Source organism: Zootoca vivipara, chromosome 14 (assembly GCF_965207765.1).
Source record: "Zootoca vivipara chromosome 14, rZooViv2.hap1.1, whole genome shotgun sequence".
NCBI lineage: Eukaryota > Metazoa > Chordata > Lepidosauria > Squamata > Lacertidae > Zootoca > Zootoca vivipara.
Window position 1 is genome coordinate 45,939,774 of NC_142597.1, and position 17,140 is coordinate 45,956,913.

General features: G+C 51.8%; 1 protein-coding gene across 1 annotated transcript in view; it reads right to left on the minus strand.

The window, feature by feature from the left end:
* Nucleotides 1–3,309: 3,309 nt before the first annotated feature.
* The window catches only part of SLC13A2 (solute carrier family 13 member 2), a 29,852-nt gene continuing 16,021 nt past the window's right edge, over nucleotides 3,310–17,140 (minus strand). Inside the window, exons 3-12 of the mRNA XM_060268618.2 lie at nucleotides 15,974–16,110; nucleotides 14,040–14,248; nucleotides 12,501–12,684; nucleotides 10,243–10,365; nucleotides 7,988–8,209; nucleotides 7,579–7,682; nucleotides 7,338–7,450; nucleotides 5,690–5,851; nucleotides 5,029–5,166; nucleotides 3,310–4,215 (exon numbers count right to left, since the gene is read on the minus strand). Coding sequence (XP_060124601.2) covers nucleotides 4,084–4,215; nucleotides 5,029–5,166; nucleotides 5,690–5,851; nucleotides 7,338–7,450; nucleotides 7,579–7,682; nucleotides 7,988–8,209; nucleotides 10,243–10,365; nucleotides 12,501–12,684; nucleotides 14,040–14,248; nucleotides 15,974–16,110 — 1,524 coding nt within the window. The 3' untranslated portion in view covers nucleotides 3,310–4,083. The remainder of the gene's footprint in view (nucleotides 4,216–5,028; nucleotides 5,167–5,689; nucleotides 5,852–7,337; nucleotides 7,451–7,578; nucleotides 7,683–7,987; nucleotides 8,210–10,242; nucleotides 10,366–12,500; nucleotides 12,685–14,039; nucleotides 14,249–15,973; nucleotides 16,111–17,140) is intronic.

A 17,140-nucleotide genomic window follows, 5' to 3' on the forward strand; every position in this document is an offset into this window, starting at 1 on the left:
TGGATCCACCTAGCTCAGCACTGCCTACACTGGCTGGCAGTGGCTCTCCAAGGTTTCAAGAAAGGGACACTCCCAGCCTTCTCTGGGGATTGAACCTTCTGCATACAAAGATGCAGCCATTCCTCTAACAATAAACTAAGATTCTAGTCCTCTTGGTCTGCTTTAAATAGGAATGTAGGGAGCTGCTTTACACGGATTCAGACCAGCTCAGTATTGTCGACACTGACTGGCAGCTGCTCTCTGGGCTTTCAGACCATGGGGACATTCCACCCCTACCTGGCCATGGAGCCTGGTCCTTCTGCATGCTGGGCAAATGTTCCACCCAGCGGTGCCCAAAGTGGGCAGCAGTGGGATTGCTTAGGGGGGCAGTAAGAGGCAATTGTCCTTTTCAAACCTGCTTCTTTTGACCTCTTTCGTTTGCATTTATGATTCTGAGTTTTCACAAGGCAGCCAATTGCCAGCAATAATCACTGGATCACCTTCATCAGTTGTGTTGACTTAACTGAACTAAATAGCTTTGAACTGGATTTGGAATCAATGGGCGATAGAGGGTTCCTGTTTTGAATTTTACTGTGTTGTTACCTTCTCTAGCGGGTCGTGCTACGTAATTGCTGTTCTAAATAGCACTTTTTACGGAGTAGGGGATGAGTTTTCAGAAACAAGGGGGCAGTGTTTCTTACTTCCCTGACAGTAAGAGTTGTTCGACAGTGGAATTTGCTGCCAAGGAGTGTGGTGGAGTCTCCTTCTTTGGAGGTCTTTAAGCAGAGGCTTGACAGGCGTATGTCAAGAATGCTTTGATGGTGTTTCCTGCTCGGCAGGGGGTTGGACTGGATGGCCCTTGTGGTCCCTTCCAACTCTACGATTCTATGATTCTATGAGTGGCTGGGCAAGAGGGTTGGACTAGGACCTGGGAGGGGCCAGTGGGGGCTTTCCTAGCCCTGCCTGCAGGTTGAACCCTGGGTTCTGCATTCAAGGCAGTTGAGATTCCTGCATTGCAGGGGGGTTGGGCTGGATGACCCTTGGGGAACCCTTCCAACTCGGCAATTCCATGATTCTCCCCCCCAGCCCGTTGGGTGAGGCAGCTGGGATCCTAACGGGCAGGGGGACCCCTAGAGCCATGCCTGGGGTTTCCTCCGAGGAAGCACCTGCCTCTCTTCCCCGCATGGCATGCTCTGCAGCATCTTGCCAAATTGGTACTTGTTTTACCAGCCGCATGATAAGGATCAGGCCTGGAGCAGAGGGAGGGCAAGGGTGTGTGCCCAGGCTGTTCCCCGAGATGCTCAGAGCCGCAGTTCCCAAACGAGGCGGGTCCCCCATGCAAATCCTTCGTGGAGGGAGTCGTAAGCCTGAGACTGAAGGCAGCTGCAAAATGGGCAGCCGTGTTTGTTTAAAATTTAAAATATAGGCAGAACCAGTGCTTTTTTTCAGGGGGACACACAAGGGTATGCATACCCCTAAACATTTTGTGAATCTTTGTACTTTTGTCCATTTACTGTATTCATTTCCCCCGATTTGAACTATAAAATGATTTATTTTTTAGTCAAAATGAGAGTACCCCTAAACATTTTTTTAAAGAAAAAAAAGCACTGGAACAGCGAAAAAATATGTAAAATATAAGAACATCAGAAGATGACCATCGTTTCTGAATTTTGCAAAGTAGCTTTTTAATTTTTTTTAAAAGTGTATAAAAGTGCATGCATTTAAGGGAAACCATGTGCAAACACACATTAAATTAGGGAGGATGGCTTGGGGGGGGGGGGAAGAGGATGAATATATTGAACAAACCTGCCTAGTTCAGAAGAGAGGCGTACAAAATTGTGCGTGAATTTTCATGCAAACTTGCTTTAAAATCTTGCAAACTAATAAAGAAAAGGGGTGAGCTGAACTTTAAAGGATGGTCAACTCACAAACTGTGTACAAGCAAAGGATCGTGTCATGGAGGTAAGAAGGTAAGAGCTTGCTGGAGCCCACCTGCTCCAGCCTCCTGTCCTCACAGGGCCAGCCAGGAGCCGGCATGGGAAACAGGCAAACAGGATCCGAGCCCCAGAGCCCTCTCCCCTCCTTTGGCTTCCAGCAACTGGGAGTCAGAAGCTTCGCTGCCTCCAAATGGGGAGTCCGAGGAGCAGAGCCATCCATAGCCCTCTCCATCCATGAATCTGCCCCATCCTCTTTTAAAGCTATCCGAGTTGTTGGCTGTCACTGCCTCCTGGGTGAGCGAGGTCCAGGCAGCAGTGGTGTAGTGGTTAGAGCAGGCACCCCCAAACTTCGGCCCTCCAGATGTTTTGGACTACAATTCCCATCTTCCCCGACCACTGGTCCTGTTAGCGAGGGATCATGGGAGTTGTAGGCCAAAACATCTGGAGGGCCGCAGTTTGGGATTGCCTGGGTTAGAGGGCCGGACTAGGACCTGAGAGAGACCAGGGTTCAAATCCCCACTCGGCCACGTGGCTTCCGCTGGAAGACCGTGGGGGCCAGTCTCACAGCCTCTTCCTTTCTCAGCATAACCTCCCTCGCAGGGTTGTTGTGAGAGGAGGCAAATCACAAAGGCCACCTTGAGCTCCGTGGAGGAAAGATGGGCTATGAATGTAAGGAAATGCAGAACCATCAGTGGCGGATTGACGTAGAAGCTAAACAAGCTCTAGCTCAGGGCCCCACTCTCTCGGGGCCCCCAAAACAATTTAAAGGGGGGAGGGAAACCTGGATGTACATTTCCAACATATAAGATAAAAAACAAATAAAATAAAGCCCACATACAACAACAGTGTTTTGTGTTGTGTAGGCTCCTATGGTGTAAGTCATGGGCCCCGCCTGCTAGCCTGCTCCCCAAATATCACTGGTTTTCTCCTTTCTATATATAGGGTGCCTACATTCTGCATGGACTGGTTGCATGGCAACATGGGCAAATGGCTTGAGATACCTATTAGGTTCACAAATTACCATATAGCATCTATTCAACACAAAAAACAGCAACACTTTTGTTGTTGACAAAGCACAGCTGGACATATAAAGGGCCCCATTCCCTTCAGGAGCTTAGAGCCTCATCAAACCTAAATCCGGCCCTGATAACCATAGATAAGAACTAGTGCCAGAGCTTGCTTTTTTCTTCTTCCCTCCGGACACTCTTTCCTTCTGTGTCGTGTCTGTAAAACTTGAGCTCAGAGGCTGTTATCACTGATATTTGTGAGGTACTATGGATTATTATTATTTGGCTGAAGTGAGATAAAAGTGCTTTAAGTAGACTCTGTGTATGTGTGTGACTGTGTGTGATCCACGGACCCCCTTAAACTCAGCAGAACAATCACAATACAGTTTTGGCCCACACTTTTATTGCACAAAAGAGCTGTTGTGTTTTTCCCAGGGGCCTGGAAGCCCGACCTCCTTGGAAGCTGGCAGGCACCAATAGGCACGATGACCAGGGTGCCCAGCGACTGGTGGGGTCACAAGGAGGTTGGGGGGGGGTCTTGGCTCTGCCTGTCCACTGTTGTGGCTCACACAGAACTACTCCGCAGCAACAGCGGCACAAAGGCACACCCAGACACGCTGGCACTCTGCGCCTGATGAAATTGTCCTGCGTTGCAGGGGTTGAACTAAATGACCCTTGGGGGGTCCCTCCCTAATCCACAATTCCATGACCCCAGGAGGGGGCGGGCTCCCCTTCTCTGGAGGCTTTTAAACAGACGTTGGACAGGCGCCTGCCAGGGATTCTTGAGAAGTAATTCCTGGATTGCAGGGGGCTGGACTGGATGGCCCCTGGGTGTCCCTCCCAACTTTATGATTCTGTGGTGTGTTGCCCAGGGAAGATGGTGCTGGGTGGAGAGCTGGGGGCCATTTCTTTTCTGCCCCACAATGTTGCGTCTGTGAGGTGAGCTGCCCCACTGCTAAGCCCCACACGGATGCCTCGAGGGAGCTGAAGAAATCCCAGTGAGGGAGGAAGGGGAGCCCCGTCCACAGCTGCTGCTGCCGGCCTGGGAAGGCTGAGTTTGCACCTCCATGGCCCCCCAAGCGAGCCGGTCCCTCAGCGGAGCGTAGCAGTTCCCATTCGAGGATCCGAAGCGCATTTGAGAGAGAGTCTCTTCCCCGGGCTCAGCATTGACCTGCGGTGCCGTTTGCCCAGTTTGGGAAATTGTGGAGGTCAAAGAGGGGGAAGCCCCAGGTGTTGATGGCCAGGGTGATGGTCAAGACCCCCAGTAAGTTCAGCATGCAGCCAGCTTTGACCTGGGGACACAAGGAGAGGAGATCAGGATGCCAGAAGAGGCCGCAGAGTGAGTCAGACAGATCCTAGCTCAGTTCTGCCTACGCTGACTGGCAGCAGCTCTTCAGAGTTTCAGGAAAGGGGCCTTCTGAACCTGCTCCATAGATACTGGGGATTGAAGCATGGACCTCCTGCATGCCAAGCAGGGGCTCTATCCCATGGAGCCTACGGCACTTCCCTCCTAAAACAAAGTTAAGACCCTAGTCCTCATGGTTGTCAATTAAAGGCTGATTTAAACAAGGACCTAGGAAGCTGCCCGAAACAGAATTGTCTACACCGTCAGGCAGAAGATTACCGGCAGGGAGTCTTTCCCAACTCTCCCTGGAGATGCTGTGCGGAACTAGACCTGGGACCTTCTGCATGCCAAGCAGGGGCTCTACCCACGGAGCTACAGCCCTTGCCCCAAGAAAGAGCAGCCATCCTAGATGTGCCTTGATATATGACTGTGCTTCCTTCCACCTTCCTCTTGGCAGGAGGATGGGGGGCAAAGCTGGAATGAGTTGGCTCCGCCTCTCGTTGGCCTTGGCTCTGCCCACTGTTGGCCGCTGCCTCCTCACCAGTCTGAATAGGCAACCGGACGCCACTGCAGGCGGGGCCACTAGAGGGCGCTGCACTCGACAACCACCCATCTCTCTCTGCGCCCCCCGCCCCCCCCCCCGCCCTGGGAAGCACCTGGAAGGGCAGAGTCCGAAGTGATGACACAAGCTTTGCGGGGGCTGGACTAGATGACCCCAGAGGGCCCCTTCCAACCCTACAACGGCGTGACACTCACTCACCATGTCTATGACGCGCAGCTGCCCGTAGGAGAAGACGATGGCGTTGGGAGGGGTGGCCACCGGGAGCATGAAGGCCAGAGAGGCGGACAGGGTGCAAGGCAACATCACGTAGAGGGGGTTGAGGCAGATGGCCTGAGCCTGGGGGTGGGGGTGGGGGGGCAACAAAAGACAGGAGGAGATTGGGGTGTGTGTGTCTGGCTGGATTAGGCCAAAGGGGGCCCCAAGAAGCCCACAAGCAGCAGGAACTCTCCAGTTGTCCTTCCCCATTGTCTGAGATTCAGAGGTAGACTGTCCCTGGGCATGGAGGTTCTGCTATCACAAGAAACCTCCGTAAGAAGAGCTGGATCACTGTCTAGTCCAGCCTCCCGTCCTTGCAGATGCCCCAATGGGAAACCCGCAAGCAGGATCCGAGCATGCGAGCACCTCTTCCTTCCTGTGGTCTCTGGCATTCAGAAGCATCGTGGCCTCCAACTATGGAGGCAGAGCGCAGCCCCTCTTGGCCACCCAGAGTCCTCTCCTCCTCCTCCTCCTCTGCGAAGGTCTCCAACCCTCTTTGGGATCCCTCCAAGCCGGTGGAACATAGCCGCCTCCTGGGGGAGGGAGTTCCGCAGGTTAACCCTTTTTGCTGCGCGAACGAGTCCTTCCTTTTGGCCGCGCTTACCATGGAAGCCAGGATGGGCAGGAAGAGGGTGGTGGTGGCCACATTGCTGGTGCACTCGGTGAAGACGGCAACCAGCAGGCAGAGCACAAAGGCGATGGCTGGGTGAGGGATGGTCTCTAGGGGGGTCAGCTTGCTACCCAGCCATTTGGACAGGCCAGACGCCTGGAAGGAAAAAGGACAGGTGTGTATGTGTGTGTGTGGGGGGGTGTCATTGATGGTGGACCAGACAGAGGACCGCAGACCGTGGCTTCTCACCCAAACGTGGCTCCCCTACTCTGCTTCGGCTGAGATTCCTGTATGGCAGGACTAGACCCTGGAGGTCCCTTCCAACTCTCCCATTCTATGATTTTTATTTCTTAACCACCCAACACGATAAGGTCCTGCGGTGTCTTGCAGTAATTAAAAAAACACCGCAGCAATAAAGAGACATAACAGCAACCTACAGCCCCAAGTATAGGGTGGGCTCCTAAAATAATATTGCTGCAGCTGAGCTTCCCAGGGGGATAATAGAGCAGCCACGTCAATAATCCCTTGAATGGCAGCTCGTGCCAGTTCAGAGCTGCTTGGGCGCCCCCTAGTGCTTTGCATGAGTCATTGCCGATGTTCATCTGAGTCAAGTCACTGACCCATCTCGGTGGGACCTCGTGGGACAGTGAGAGACAGTGGTTAGAGCATCAGACTAGGCACCTGGGAGAGACCAGGGTTCAAATCCCTCACTTGGCTATAAAGCTCACTGAGTGTGACCATGGGCCAGGCCCTCTCCCGCTCAGCCTAATTTAGAGATTAAATGCGGGGGGGGGGAGGAGAACCACATCATTATCAGTGCTTTTTTTTCCTAAAAAAATGTTTAGGGGTACTCTCATTTTGACTCTAGAAAATCACCATTTTATAGTTCAAATTGGGGGGGGGGATACAATGGTACCTTGGTTTGCAACCGTTTTGGATTACAACCACGTCAAACCATGAAGCATGTGGGCCGTTTTTAAGATTAGGTAAAGGTAAAGGGGCCCCTGACCATCAGGTCCAGTCGTGTCCGACTCTGGGGTTGCGGCGCTCATCTCGCTCTATAGGCTGAGGGAGCCGGCGTTTGTCTGCAGACAGCTTCTGGGTCATGTGGCCAGCATGACAAAGCTGCTTCTGGCGAACCAGAGCAGCGCACGGAAACGCCGTTTACCTTCCCGCCGGAGCGGTCCCTATTTATCTACTTGCACTTTGATGTGCTTTCGAACTGCTAGGTTGGCAGGAGCTGGGACCGAGCAACGGGAGCTCACCCTGTTGCAGGGATTCGAACCGCCGACCTTCTCATCAGCAAGCCCTAGACTCTGTGGTTTAACCCACAGCGCCACCTGGAGCCCTTTTTTAAGATTACAACTCATTTTTTTTGGGAGGCCCCATTGGTGAAAGTGTGCCTTGGGTTATAACCTGTTTTGGTTTACAACTGGACCTCTGGAACGGATTATGGTTGTAAACTAAGGTACCACTGTACAGTAAATGGACAAAAGTACAAAGGTTCACAAAATGTTTAGGGGTATGCGTACCCCTGCATCTCCCCAGAAAAAAGCACCAATAATAAAAGTAATAATAATAATAATAATAATAATAATAATAATAATAATAATAATAATAATAGCAGCCCAATGGGGATCACCTCACTGCCTTTGGCCAAGGCAAAGCCTCCTCCCAAGAGGATGACGATGTTCCAGGGCATCTTCTGATTGACGGTTGGCCAGTCCAGGAGGGGCGGGGTCACCCGGATCTGCCCTGCAATGCAAAGGGTCTGTGAGTCCCTGGGGCTGGACTAGATGGCCTTTGGGGGTCCCTCCCACCTCTGCAATTCTGCGAACCACTTGCAGGTCAGGCGGGCGCAGCCTGCGGGCATCATTGCTCACCTCCTGGTGGGGTGCTGCTCCGGAAGCCACATCTGGGCACCTCCGAGGGGATGAGGAACAGCAGCATCGAAATGAAGATGACCACCGTGGCATCAGTGACGTAGCTGCGGGGAAAGGATGGACACCGCAGGCGAGGGTCACAAGACGAGTCTGGCTGAGGGAGCCACTCTAGCCCAGCCTTCTAGTCTCACAGCGGTCAAATGCCCCATAGAACCTGGAGGTCCAGATAGACTGCCTCTGGAGATGGAGGTTCTACAAAAAGAGCCTAGCTGCAAAAGGGCCCCCTCTAGCCCAGTTTCCTACTCTCTTTCCTGTGGCCAACCAGATGCCCCCGAGGGAAACCCACAAGCAGGCAGGGCATTTCTAGGCCAGGGCAGGAAGGAGCAGGGAAGGGGCGCCCCTCTCTCACCTCTTCCCGTCCTTGGTGAAGGCGGCACTCGCCCATCCCGGCATGAAGCCCGGCTCCCGGGTGAACCAGAGCAGCACCAGGATGACGAAGAGGACCAGGACGGTGATTTCGGAGAACTTCATGGGCCCCAGCGCCTGGTGCTGGTTCTTGATGATGCGGTAGGCCATCTGAGAGCCTGCCTTCTCCGAATCGTTGGTGCCGCACCCAAAGTTCTTCCGGAAGCTGGAAAGGCAGAGAGAAATAAGATGGGGTGGGTGTGTGGGTGTGGTTCCCCTGGGAGACAAAACCCATTTAAGAGGGGCCGTTCCCTGCTTCTGGGTCCAGCTCCGTCCCTAGAGACTCGGGTAGCCTCCGCGGCCAGAAGTGCCTTTGACCAAGCACAGCTCTGGCGGCAAAAAAAATTGCCGCAGTCATTTGTGCCCTGGTTCCTTTGAGATTGGATTGCTGCAATGCGCTCCATGTAGGACTCCCCTCGAGCTCGATCCGGAAATTGCATTTAGTGTGGGATGCTGCAGCATAATTGCTGATGGCCGTGAGATTTGAGATTTGCACAGGCTGCTCATCATGGACCAAGTTCAAGGTGTTACTCTTTGGGTGCAAACCCTTTTCACAACTTGGGGCAAGCTGACCTGTAAGTTCACCTGACCCCATGTACACCCATTTGGCCGCTTTGATCTGCGTTGTGATTCGGGCCACATAGACCCCTGTTCCGTATTTGAAATTGATATAGGCAAAAATCTGCCTTTATTCCCTTATTGGGTTCTCCATCGGTTGGAGAATATAACAGAGGCCAACCAGAGAAGTTTGAGAAGCAAAGCCTTTATTTTCGCTGTTGCAACAGGGTCCTTCCTCTCACACAGGAGAACAAGGAAGGAACCCCAAACAAAGATGTCTTGCCCTTAAAAAGAAATTTGAAATTGGTTTCAGCCCACCCCCCAGAAGCATCATCCATGTGTCACAGAAGGGGTGTAGCCCAAGACCCCCCTCCCTAGATTCATCATAGGTACATCATGAACGGGGAGGTCTGGTGGCAGTAATCTGAGCAGTCTGGACCCTGCCCCCTGCCCCCAAAACCTAATCAACAAAATTGAGAGATATTTACATTTCCCTGTTTCCCAGCCAAGTTAATCACACCCTTTTGTCTGGCAGTCAGGTATCAGGATGCCAGGGATTATCACTTTAATTCCTGAGACAATGAGAAGGTTCCCCCCCCCCTTCTTCCTTGCAGAGGAACACCTAGTCAGAGAGAGAGTCAAAATGGTGTCAGAAAGGCCTGTCTTCCTGTGCTGCTTCAGACATGTTTCTGTACATTCATGTACATGTTTTATGAACAATTATTATATATATATATATGACCTCAAAATTCTTATAACAGAAATAAATGGCCCTTTTAGTGTGGCTGCACTTTGGAACTCCTTGCCTATTGATATCCAGCAGGCGTCTTCACTGTACCTTTTTTCGGCGCCTGCTCAAGACAATTTCATTTAGACAAGCCTGTCCAGATGCTTAGAAGTCCGATGCAAGTTTTAATCTGCTTTTAGTCTATTGTTACTTTCACTTATTGACAGTTTAAGGTTAATCTTGAGGTTTTCTTTTACAATCAAGCAGAGTACAGTATGAATTTTATGAGAGCACTGATAGACTGATAGATAGAAAGATAGCCGTGAGCTGGTGTGTGGCTGGCAGAGCCTAATGTTTCTCCAACATTGGGTATCGCAGAATGCCTTGTGACCAGTCTTTAAAAGAAGACCTAGCCAGCTGGGCAGAGTGGGTGTCACTGGGCCAAACATATGAACCTCAGCAGCTACCTTAGACCCGCTCACCCTTTGCTCACTTAGCCTTGCATTGTCTGCTCTGGCTGGCAGCAGCTCCCTGGGGGCCTCAGACTCACCCCCTACCCCAACCCGATTTTGGATTACAGGAAATTGCCATACATCAGCTACACTGAAAAGTCCGTAGCTGAGGGACAGAGCCCCTGTATTGCATGCAGACGGCTCAGTCCCAGGGCTGGGATGGGAGAGACTCCCTGCCTGGCAAGCCACAGCTGCCAGTCAGTGCAGGCAGCCCTGAGGTCGATGGGCTCATGGTCTGACTCTGCATAAGGCATAAGGACTAGAATTTTGCCTCTCTTTTTTAGGGGGACGGAACTCCTGCCTTGCATGCCAGTCTTGGGTGGAGAAACGGGAGTGACCCTCTTCCAGGTGGGTCTCTCCTACACCCCCCACCCCCAATATCCCCCTTGGGTCTTGACTTACTCCACGCCCAGGAACATCAGCAGCAGCCAGACCCAGGAGAGGAACAGCAGGAGCACCATGGTGGGGAAGGCGAAGCTGAACCACGAGGCAAAGTTGACCACGTTGTCGTTGTTGGGGAAGAGGCTGGCGAGGAGAACGGGGAGCCGTGAAACGCGAGCGGCGTTGGCTTGGGGGTGGGGAGGTGGGTCTGCGTGTCCCCAACCCCGTGCGGTTTAATTATTGCACACTTTCCCCCTCCCCACAGTGCATGCGTTTTGTTCATTTGCAGAATCGCATTGCAAAATATGGAGGAAAAACGGAATAGTGTTGGTTTAGAAGGGATCGCACGGGTGAGCTTGTCCAATCCCTGCCATGCAGGAACCACAGTTACTAATATTGCACACTGCTGTGATACTTCATGATGGGGCAGTAGAGAAATACTTGTGGGACGTGTAGAAAACACTTCTATACATGAAAAAAATCGCAGCTAAACATTCCCCGACAGGCAGCTCTCTTTAACCAAACCAATAATACAACGAGAAGCTGAAATGGACAGGGTCTCATCCATCCCTGGTTCTGAGTCAGGGTCTCATCCTTCTCCTTCTGAGTGTAGAATCATAGAATCATAGAGTTGGAAGAGACCACAAGGGCCATCCAGTCCAACCCCCTGCCAAGCAGGAAACACCATCAAAGCATTCTTGACATATGCCTGTCAAGCCTCTGCTTAAAGACCTCCAAAGAAGGAGACTCCACCACACTCCTTGGTAGCAAATTCCACTGCCGAACAGCTCTTACTGTCAGGAAGTTCTTCCTCATGTTGAGGTGGAATCTTCTTTCTTGAAGTTTGAATCCATTGCTCCGTGTCCGCTTCTCTGGAGCAGCAGAAAACAATCTTTCTCCCTCCTCCATATGACATCCTTTTTATATATTTGAACATGGCTATCATATCACCCCTTAACCTTCTCTTCTCCAAGCTAAACATACCCAGCTCCCTAAGCCGTTCCTCATAAGGCATCGTTTCCAGGCCTTTGACCATTTTGGTTGCCCTCTTCTGGACACGTTCCAGCTTGTCAGTATCCTTCTTGAACTGTGGTGCCCAGAACTGGACACAGTACTCCAGGTGAGGTCTGACCAGAGCAGAATACAGTGGTAGCTCAAGCAGAGAACAAATGGGGGTCATAGAACCGGAAGGAACCCCCCCAAAAAAGAGTCACCTAGTCCCCACCCCGTCCCCACCTGTAATGCAGGAATCACAGCTAAAGCATCGTGAGCAGGGGAGAGTTTGCTTAAAATCTGCCCAGGAAGTGTTCCATCTCGGTCGCCCTCCTCTGCCCACCTTCCAGCTTGCCAACATCCTTCCTAAATTGCGGCACCCAGAACTGGACACAGTCTTCCAGGGCTGTCCTGGCCAAGGCAGAAGAGAGCAAGGCCACGACCTCCCTAGATCTGGGCATGTGGACGCAGCCTAGAATAGCATTTTGACTGGGTTTTGGTTCACAGAATCAGTATAGAAGTGCAGGCTGTGACTACAAATGTCTTCCTCCCTCTCTAATTCTAAGGCTAATGCAGAACCCTTGGGCTCCTTGATCACTGCAGATGGTGACAGCAGTCACGAAGTTAAAAGACGCCTGCTTCTTGGGAGAAAAGCAATGACAAACCTAGACAGCATCTTAAAAAGCAGAGACATCACCTTGCCGACAAAGGTTCGTATAGTTAAAGCTATGGTTTTCCCAGTAGTGATGTATGGAAGTGAGAGCTGGACCATAAAGAAGGCTGATCGCCGAAGAATTGATGCTTTTGAATTATGGTGCTGGAGGAGACTCTTGAGAGTCCCATGGACTGCAAGAAGATCAAACCTATCCATTCTGAAGGAAATCAGCCCTGAGTGCTCACTGGAAGAACGGATCCTGAAGCTGAGGCTCCAATACTTTGGCCACCTCATGAGAAGAGAAGACTCCCTGGAAAAGACCCTGATGTTGGGAAAGATTGAGGGCACTAGGAGAAGGGGACGACAGAGGACGAGATGGTTGGACAGTGTTCTTGAAGCTACGAACATGAGTCTGACCAAACTACGGGAGGCAGTGCAAGACAGGAGTGCCTGGCGTCCATGGGGTCACGAAGAGTCGGACACGACTAAACGACTAAACAATGCAGAACCCACCATTTCCTTCCCCTGCCACCCCCTGCTTGCCATGGAAGGGGGTGGGGGGAAGGGGGTGGGGGGGAGGCGAGCTGCACTCTTTGGGGGTCTCTGGGATGGGGCCTGACTCGGTACTCACTCGTCCATCTGCCCCTTCATCACCAGGTTGGGCGTGGTCCCCGTCAGGGTGGCGATTCCCCCAATGCTGGCCGCGTAACACACCGAGAGGCTCATTCCCTTGCAGAAGGTCAGGTGCTTCTTCTCCAGCTGCTCCTGCTCGCAGGACACTTTCTCCTTCTCCACCGTCACTACGTGTCCGTTGACTGCGGGAGGCAGGAGTGGGGTTGGCGAGGGGGAGAGAGGGGCAGTAAGGGAGAGAGGCTGGCCCAAGCAAGGTTGGGAGAGAGGCAGCGCTAGCCTAGTGGTTAGAGCAGAACTAATGCCCAGGGGCCGGATGCGGCTCAATCGCCTTCTCAATCCGGCCCGCGGACGGTCCGGGAATCAGCATGTTTTTACATGAGTAGAATGTGTCCTTTTATTTAAAATGCATCTCTGGGTTATTTGTGGGGCATAGGAATTCGTTCATATTTTTTTAAAAAAATATAGTCCAGCCCCCCACAAAGGGACAATAGACCCCCTGCTGAAAAAGTTTGCTGACCCCTGGGTTAGAGCATTGGGCTAGGACCTTGTTTCTTAATTTAATCCTTTTACATCGTATTGTATGATTTGTGGTATTTTCTGTATTGTGATTTGCTGCTATTTTTTTTATCGATTCTAGAGGAGTAATTCTTTATTGTAATTGATAAGTGTGAACAGTTTAATTATTACTTGGTGTTTAATTTTAGTGTTTACTATTGGATTCGAATGCATTATTGCATATTGCTTTATTTGGTAGAAGTTGTTTATTTTAAAGTTATTGTGACTTTATATATAGGATCTGATTGTTACCCTTAAAGTTTGATTTTTTATTATTATTATTATTATTATTATTATTATTATTATTATTAGTGTTGGAAGCTGCCCAGAGTGGCTGGGGCAACCCAGCCAGATGGGCAGGGTATTAATGAATAATAATAATAATAATAATAATAATAATAATAATAATAATAATAATAGAGACCAGGGATCAATTCCCCAGTCAGGGTGGACTAGGACCTGGGTGCCCTTGAGGGTCAGTCACTGCCTCTCAGCCTAGCCTACCTCACAGGGTTGGTTTTTCCACTTTGAGCTCCATGGAGAAGAAGGTGGGAAAGAAATGCAATAAAATGGGTGGGGGAAATGAGATTCAACAAAGACTCATGGAGGGAGAAGACCATCACCATTTACCAGCTGTGGTGGCTCTACTCTGCCTCTACAGTCGGAGGCAGCAAGGGGGCTCTTGGGCTCAGATCCTGCTTGGGGACATCTCTTTTGGTTGGTCCCTGTGAGAAGAGGAGGCTGGTCTGGACAGGCCCTCTATGGCCCAATCCAGCTCTTCTTATGGAGCTCCATTGCAATAGCAGAGCCTCCATGCCCAGGGAGAGTCTACCTCTGAATACCAGACAATGGGGAGCGACAACTGGAGAGAGCGGGATGCCGGCCTAGATGCAGGCCCCTTTGGCCTGATCCTTCTCCAGGGCTCTTCTGACGTCCTTCCGCTGGTGGCTTCAGAGGAAGGAGGGCTAAGCGGGGGTCCTACCTTGCTGGTGGGCGGTCTCCTGCAGCTCAAAGCCTCCGTTGACGGTCCCCTTCTTGGCCACGGCCTCCTTGGCCTGCAGCCGCTCCACCTCGGATCTGTGCAGCTGCTCCAGGACGGCCTGGGCAATGGGCACCATCATGGCCGTGGTGGCCGTGTTGCTGATCCACATGGAGAGGAAGGCCGTGACGGCCATGAAGCCCATCAGGAGCCTGCCAGGGATGGAGAGCGCACCTGAGTTTGGCTGGCCCTCGGCTCCTCTCGCCACAAGAGCAGGGCGGCTCAGCCCTCCTTGGAGGTGCTGGAGGGTGGAGGCCAACCAAGGGGCCACCTGCCATGGCCCTTAAGTGTCAGACTTTGGAGAAACAGCTCCCTGCCCCGCTTTAGCCATGGAGCAGCAGAACAAAGCAATGAGAGTCTCTTACCAGTTTAAGAGTGTTTAAGGATCACAGCAAAAGAACAACGCAATCATTCTCAGAGTGAAGGTGCTCCCAGTTAAGTTTTCCTCCTACCCCCCCCCCCCGCCTGGAGTCCTTCCTGGCACCAGTGGTGGAGCTTCAAGCTCCAGCGGGGGGGGGGGCAGAGAGCAGGCGGGGGGCGTGGATGGCATGCATCCCGGGGGCAAGGCACGCTGCCCGCAGGGGCGTGGCATGAGTCCCAGGGGCGTGGTGCGCTGCCTGCGGGGTCGTGGCACCCAGCGCGGGGGGGGGCAGTCGCGATGGCACCCCAGCGGGATCGTGCCGCGGGGGGTAGTACGCCTCCCCCCCACCCCTGTTCCTCCGCCAGTGCCCGGCACTTCCCATTCTTGCAACCTGATCTAACCACTGAACCTTCTGCGTAGCAACCTTATCCGCTCTCCTTGCCCTTGGAGATAAAGGCTGTACACTATCTTGCCAAGGGGAGTCAGCTCTCTCTCTCTCTCTCTCTCTCTCTCTCTCTCTCTCTCTCTCTCTCTCTCTCTCTCTCTCCCTCCCTCCCTCCCTCCCTCCCTCCCTCCCTCCCTCCCTCTCCCTCCCTCCCTCCCTCCCTCCCTCTCTCTCCCTCCCTTTCCCTCTCTCCCTCTCTCCCTCTCTCTCTCCCTCTCTCTGTTCTGCTTCTCCTAGCTGTTCCCCACTCGGCTCTGCCCAGCTGTTGTTTTCTGAACTATGTCCCTCTGCAAACCAATTCTCTAAATCTATATACTGCTCCACTGTTCAGGATTCTGGTCAAGAGCAAGACGAGGGCGAGGTTCCCACTCTTCCTCATCAGAGCTGTAATCCTCAGTCTGGTCTCGGACATTAAGAATAAAACAACGCACCGGTCCTCCTGGCTCTGAATTAGGAGCCAGTTTAAAGAGAACTTGGGAACTTATATCATTGGCCCAGCCAGCTCAGTGTTGTCTGCACTGGCTGGCAGCAAACACTCCAGGGGGCTTTCCTACCCGGGGAGGGCGGGGGTTGACCCTGGACCTTCTGCACGCAAAGCAGCTGCTCTGCCACTGAGCTATGGAGCGGAGGGAGCTGGCTTGTGCCGATTCAGCCCAATTAGCTTGGGATTTCCTGCACTGACTGGCAGCAGCTCTCCAGGGTTTCGGACTGGGAGACCAGAGATGCTACTAGGGATTGAACCTGGAGCCTTCTGCGTTCAAAGCAGGTGCTCTCTTGCTGAGCCACAGCTCTTCTCATACAAGAAAGGAAAAATTCCATTCCTCGTGGATCTGAACTCGGGGTTGATTTAAATAGGGACGAAACTGCCTTATGCTGAGTCAGGCATGGTGCTGCTTGCACTAACTGGCAGCAGCTCTTCAGGGACTTAGAGGCAGGGGGATTTCTCCCAGCCCGAGATGGTGACGCCACTAGGGACTGAACCATGCAAAGCAGGTGGGGTGCCCTGAATCTGGGCCGCCTCCAGAGCCTCCCCCTCTTCCTCATTCCCTATTTCCAGGCGGCACAACTCACAGGCCTGGCCGGACCCCGATGAGCAGCAGGACGCGGAGGGCAATGCGCTTGTGCAGGTCCCAGTGTTCCACTGCGATGGCCACCAGCAGCCCCCCGATGAAGAGCATGTTGGTGTCCTTCAGGTACTCCATGCACACCTGTGAGGAAGGAGGGGGGGTGTTAAGGATATAAGTTTAATAAAGCCTATGTTTGAATGCATTGCATTTAACATGCTCTGCAGAGAGCTTTGCATCAGGCAGGAGGTTAAACTCTAGGTAAATGCGGCAAGGAGAGGCTTGGTGACTACGCTGTGTAGTGGTGCGGTCACAGCAAGAGATGGAACCACCACCAGCAGGCGCAGTGTTGAACAAGGAAGTTGTTCAGGAGCTCTTTCTGAGACCAGAGAGAGGATAGATCCTGGACTGAATTGAGGACTTAAAGAAGACTGACCCCATTGTGAGTTTGTTTAGAGCGATGTGTTACTTTGCGTTTTGCAACTTTCTGTTTTGTAACTAGTTTAAGACTGTTTTGCAGTAAAACCTTTTGGAACTTTGTCTTGTGGCAGAGAGCACTCATTTCTACTCCACGCGAGGTCCAGATCAGGGATTCAATTTGCAGCAGGGGGCATTGTCAGCCAGGAGAGGCTATAAGCCTCTCTCTTGCCCTCTTAGCACTGAGCCAGAGTTTCTAGGCCACTTTTTGATTAATAAAAATACTGAAATTTATATGCCGCTTGATAATGAAGAAAACCAAACAAATCTCAAAATGGTTTCCAACAAACAATAAGACAATAATATTACCCATAAGAAGAAGTAACAACAATAATTTAAGACTTTCAAAAAGTTAAAGAACAGCAAACTAAAAACAGATTAAAACTCACACCAGCTTTCTAAATACCTGAATTGAAGGTCTGATTTAAAGAGGAACAGAGGAAGCTGCCTTTACACTTAATCACTGCAGTGGTCCATCTAGCTCAGTATTGTCCACTCTGACTGGCAGCAGCTCTCCAGGGCTGCTAAGAAGAGATCTTCCCAGCCCCTCCGGAGACGCTAGGGATTGTGCATTATGCATGCAAAGCAGTTGTCCTGCCACAGAGCTACAGCTATTTTGAAAACGAAGTAAGATTCTAGTCCTCCTGAAGGCCTAATTAAAATAGAAACTGTTATGTACTAAGCTTGGATCGTAGAA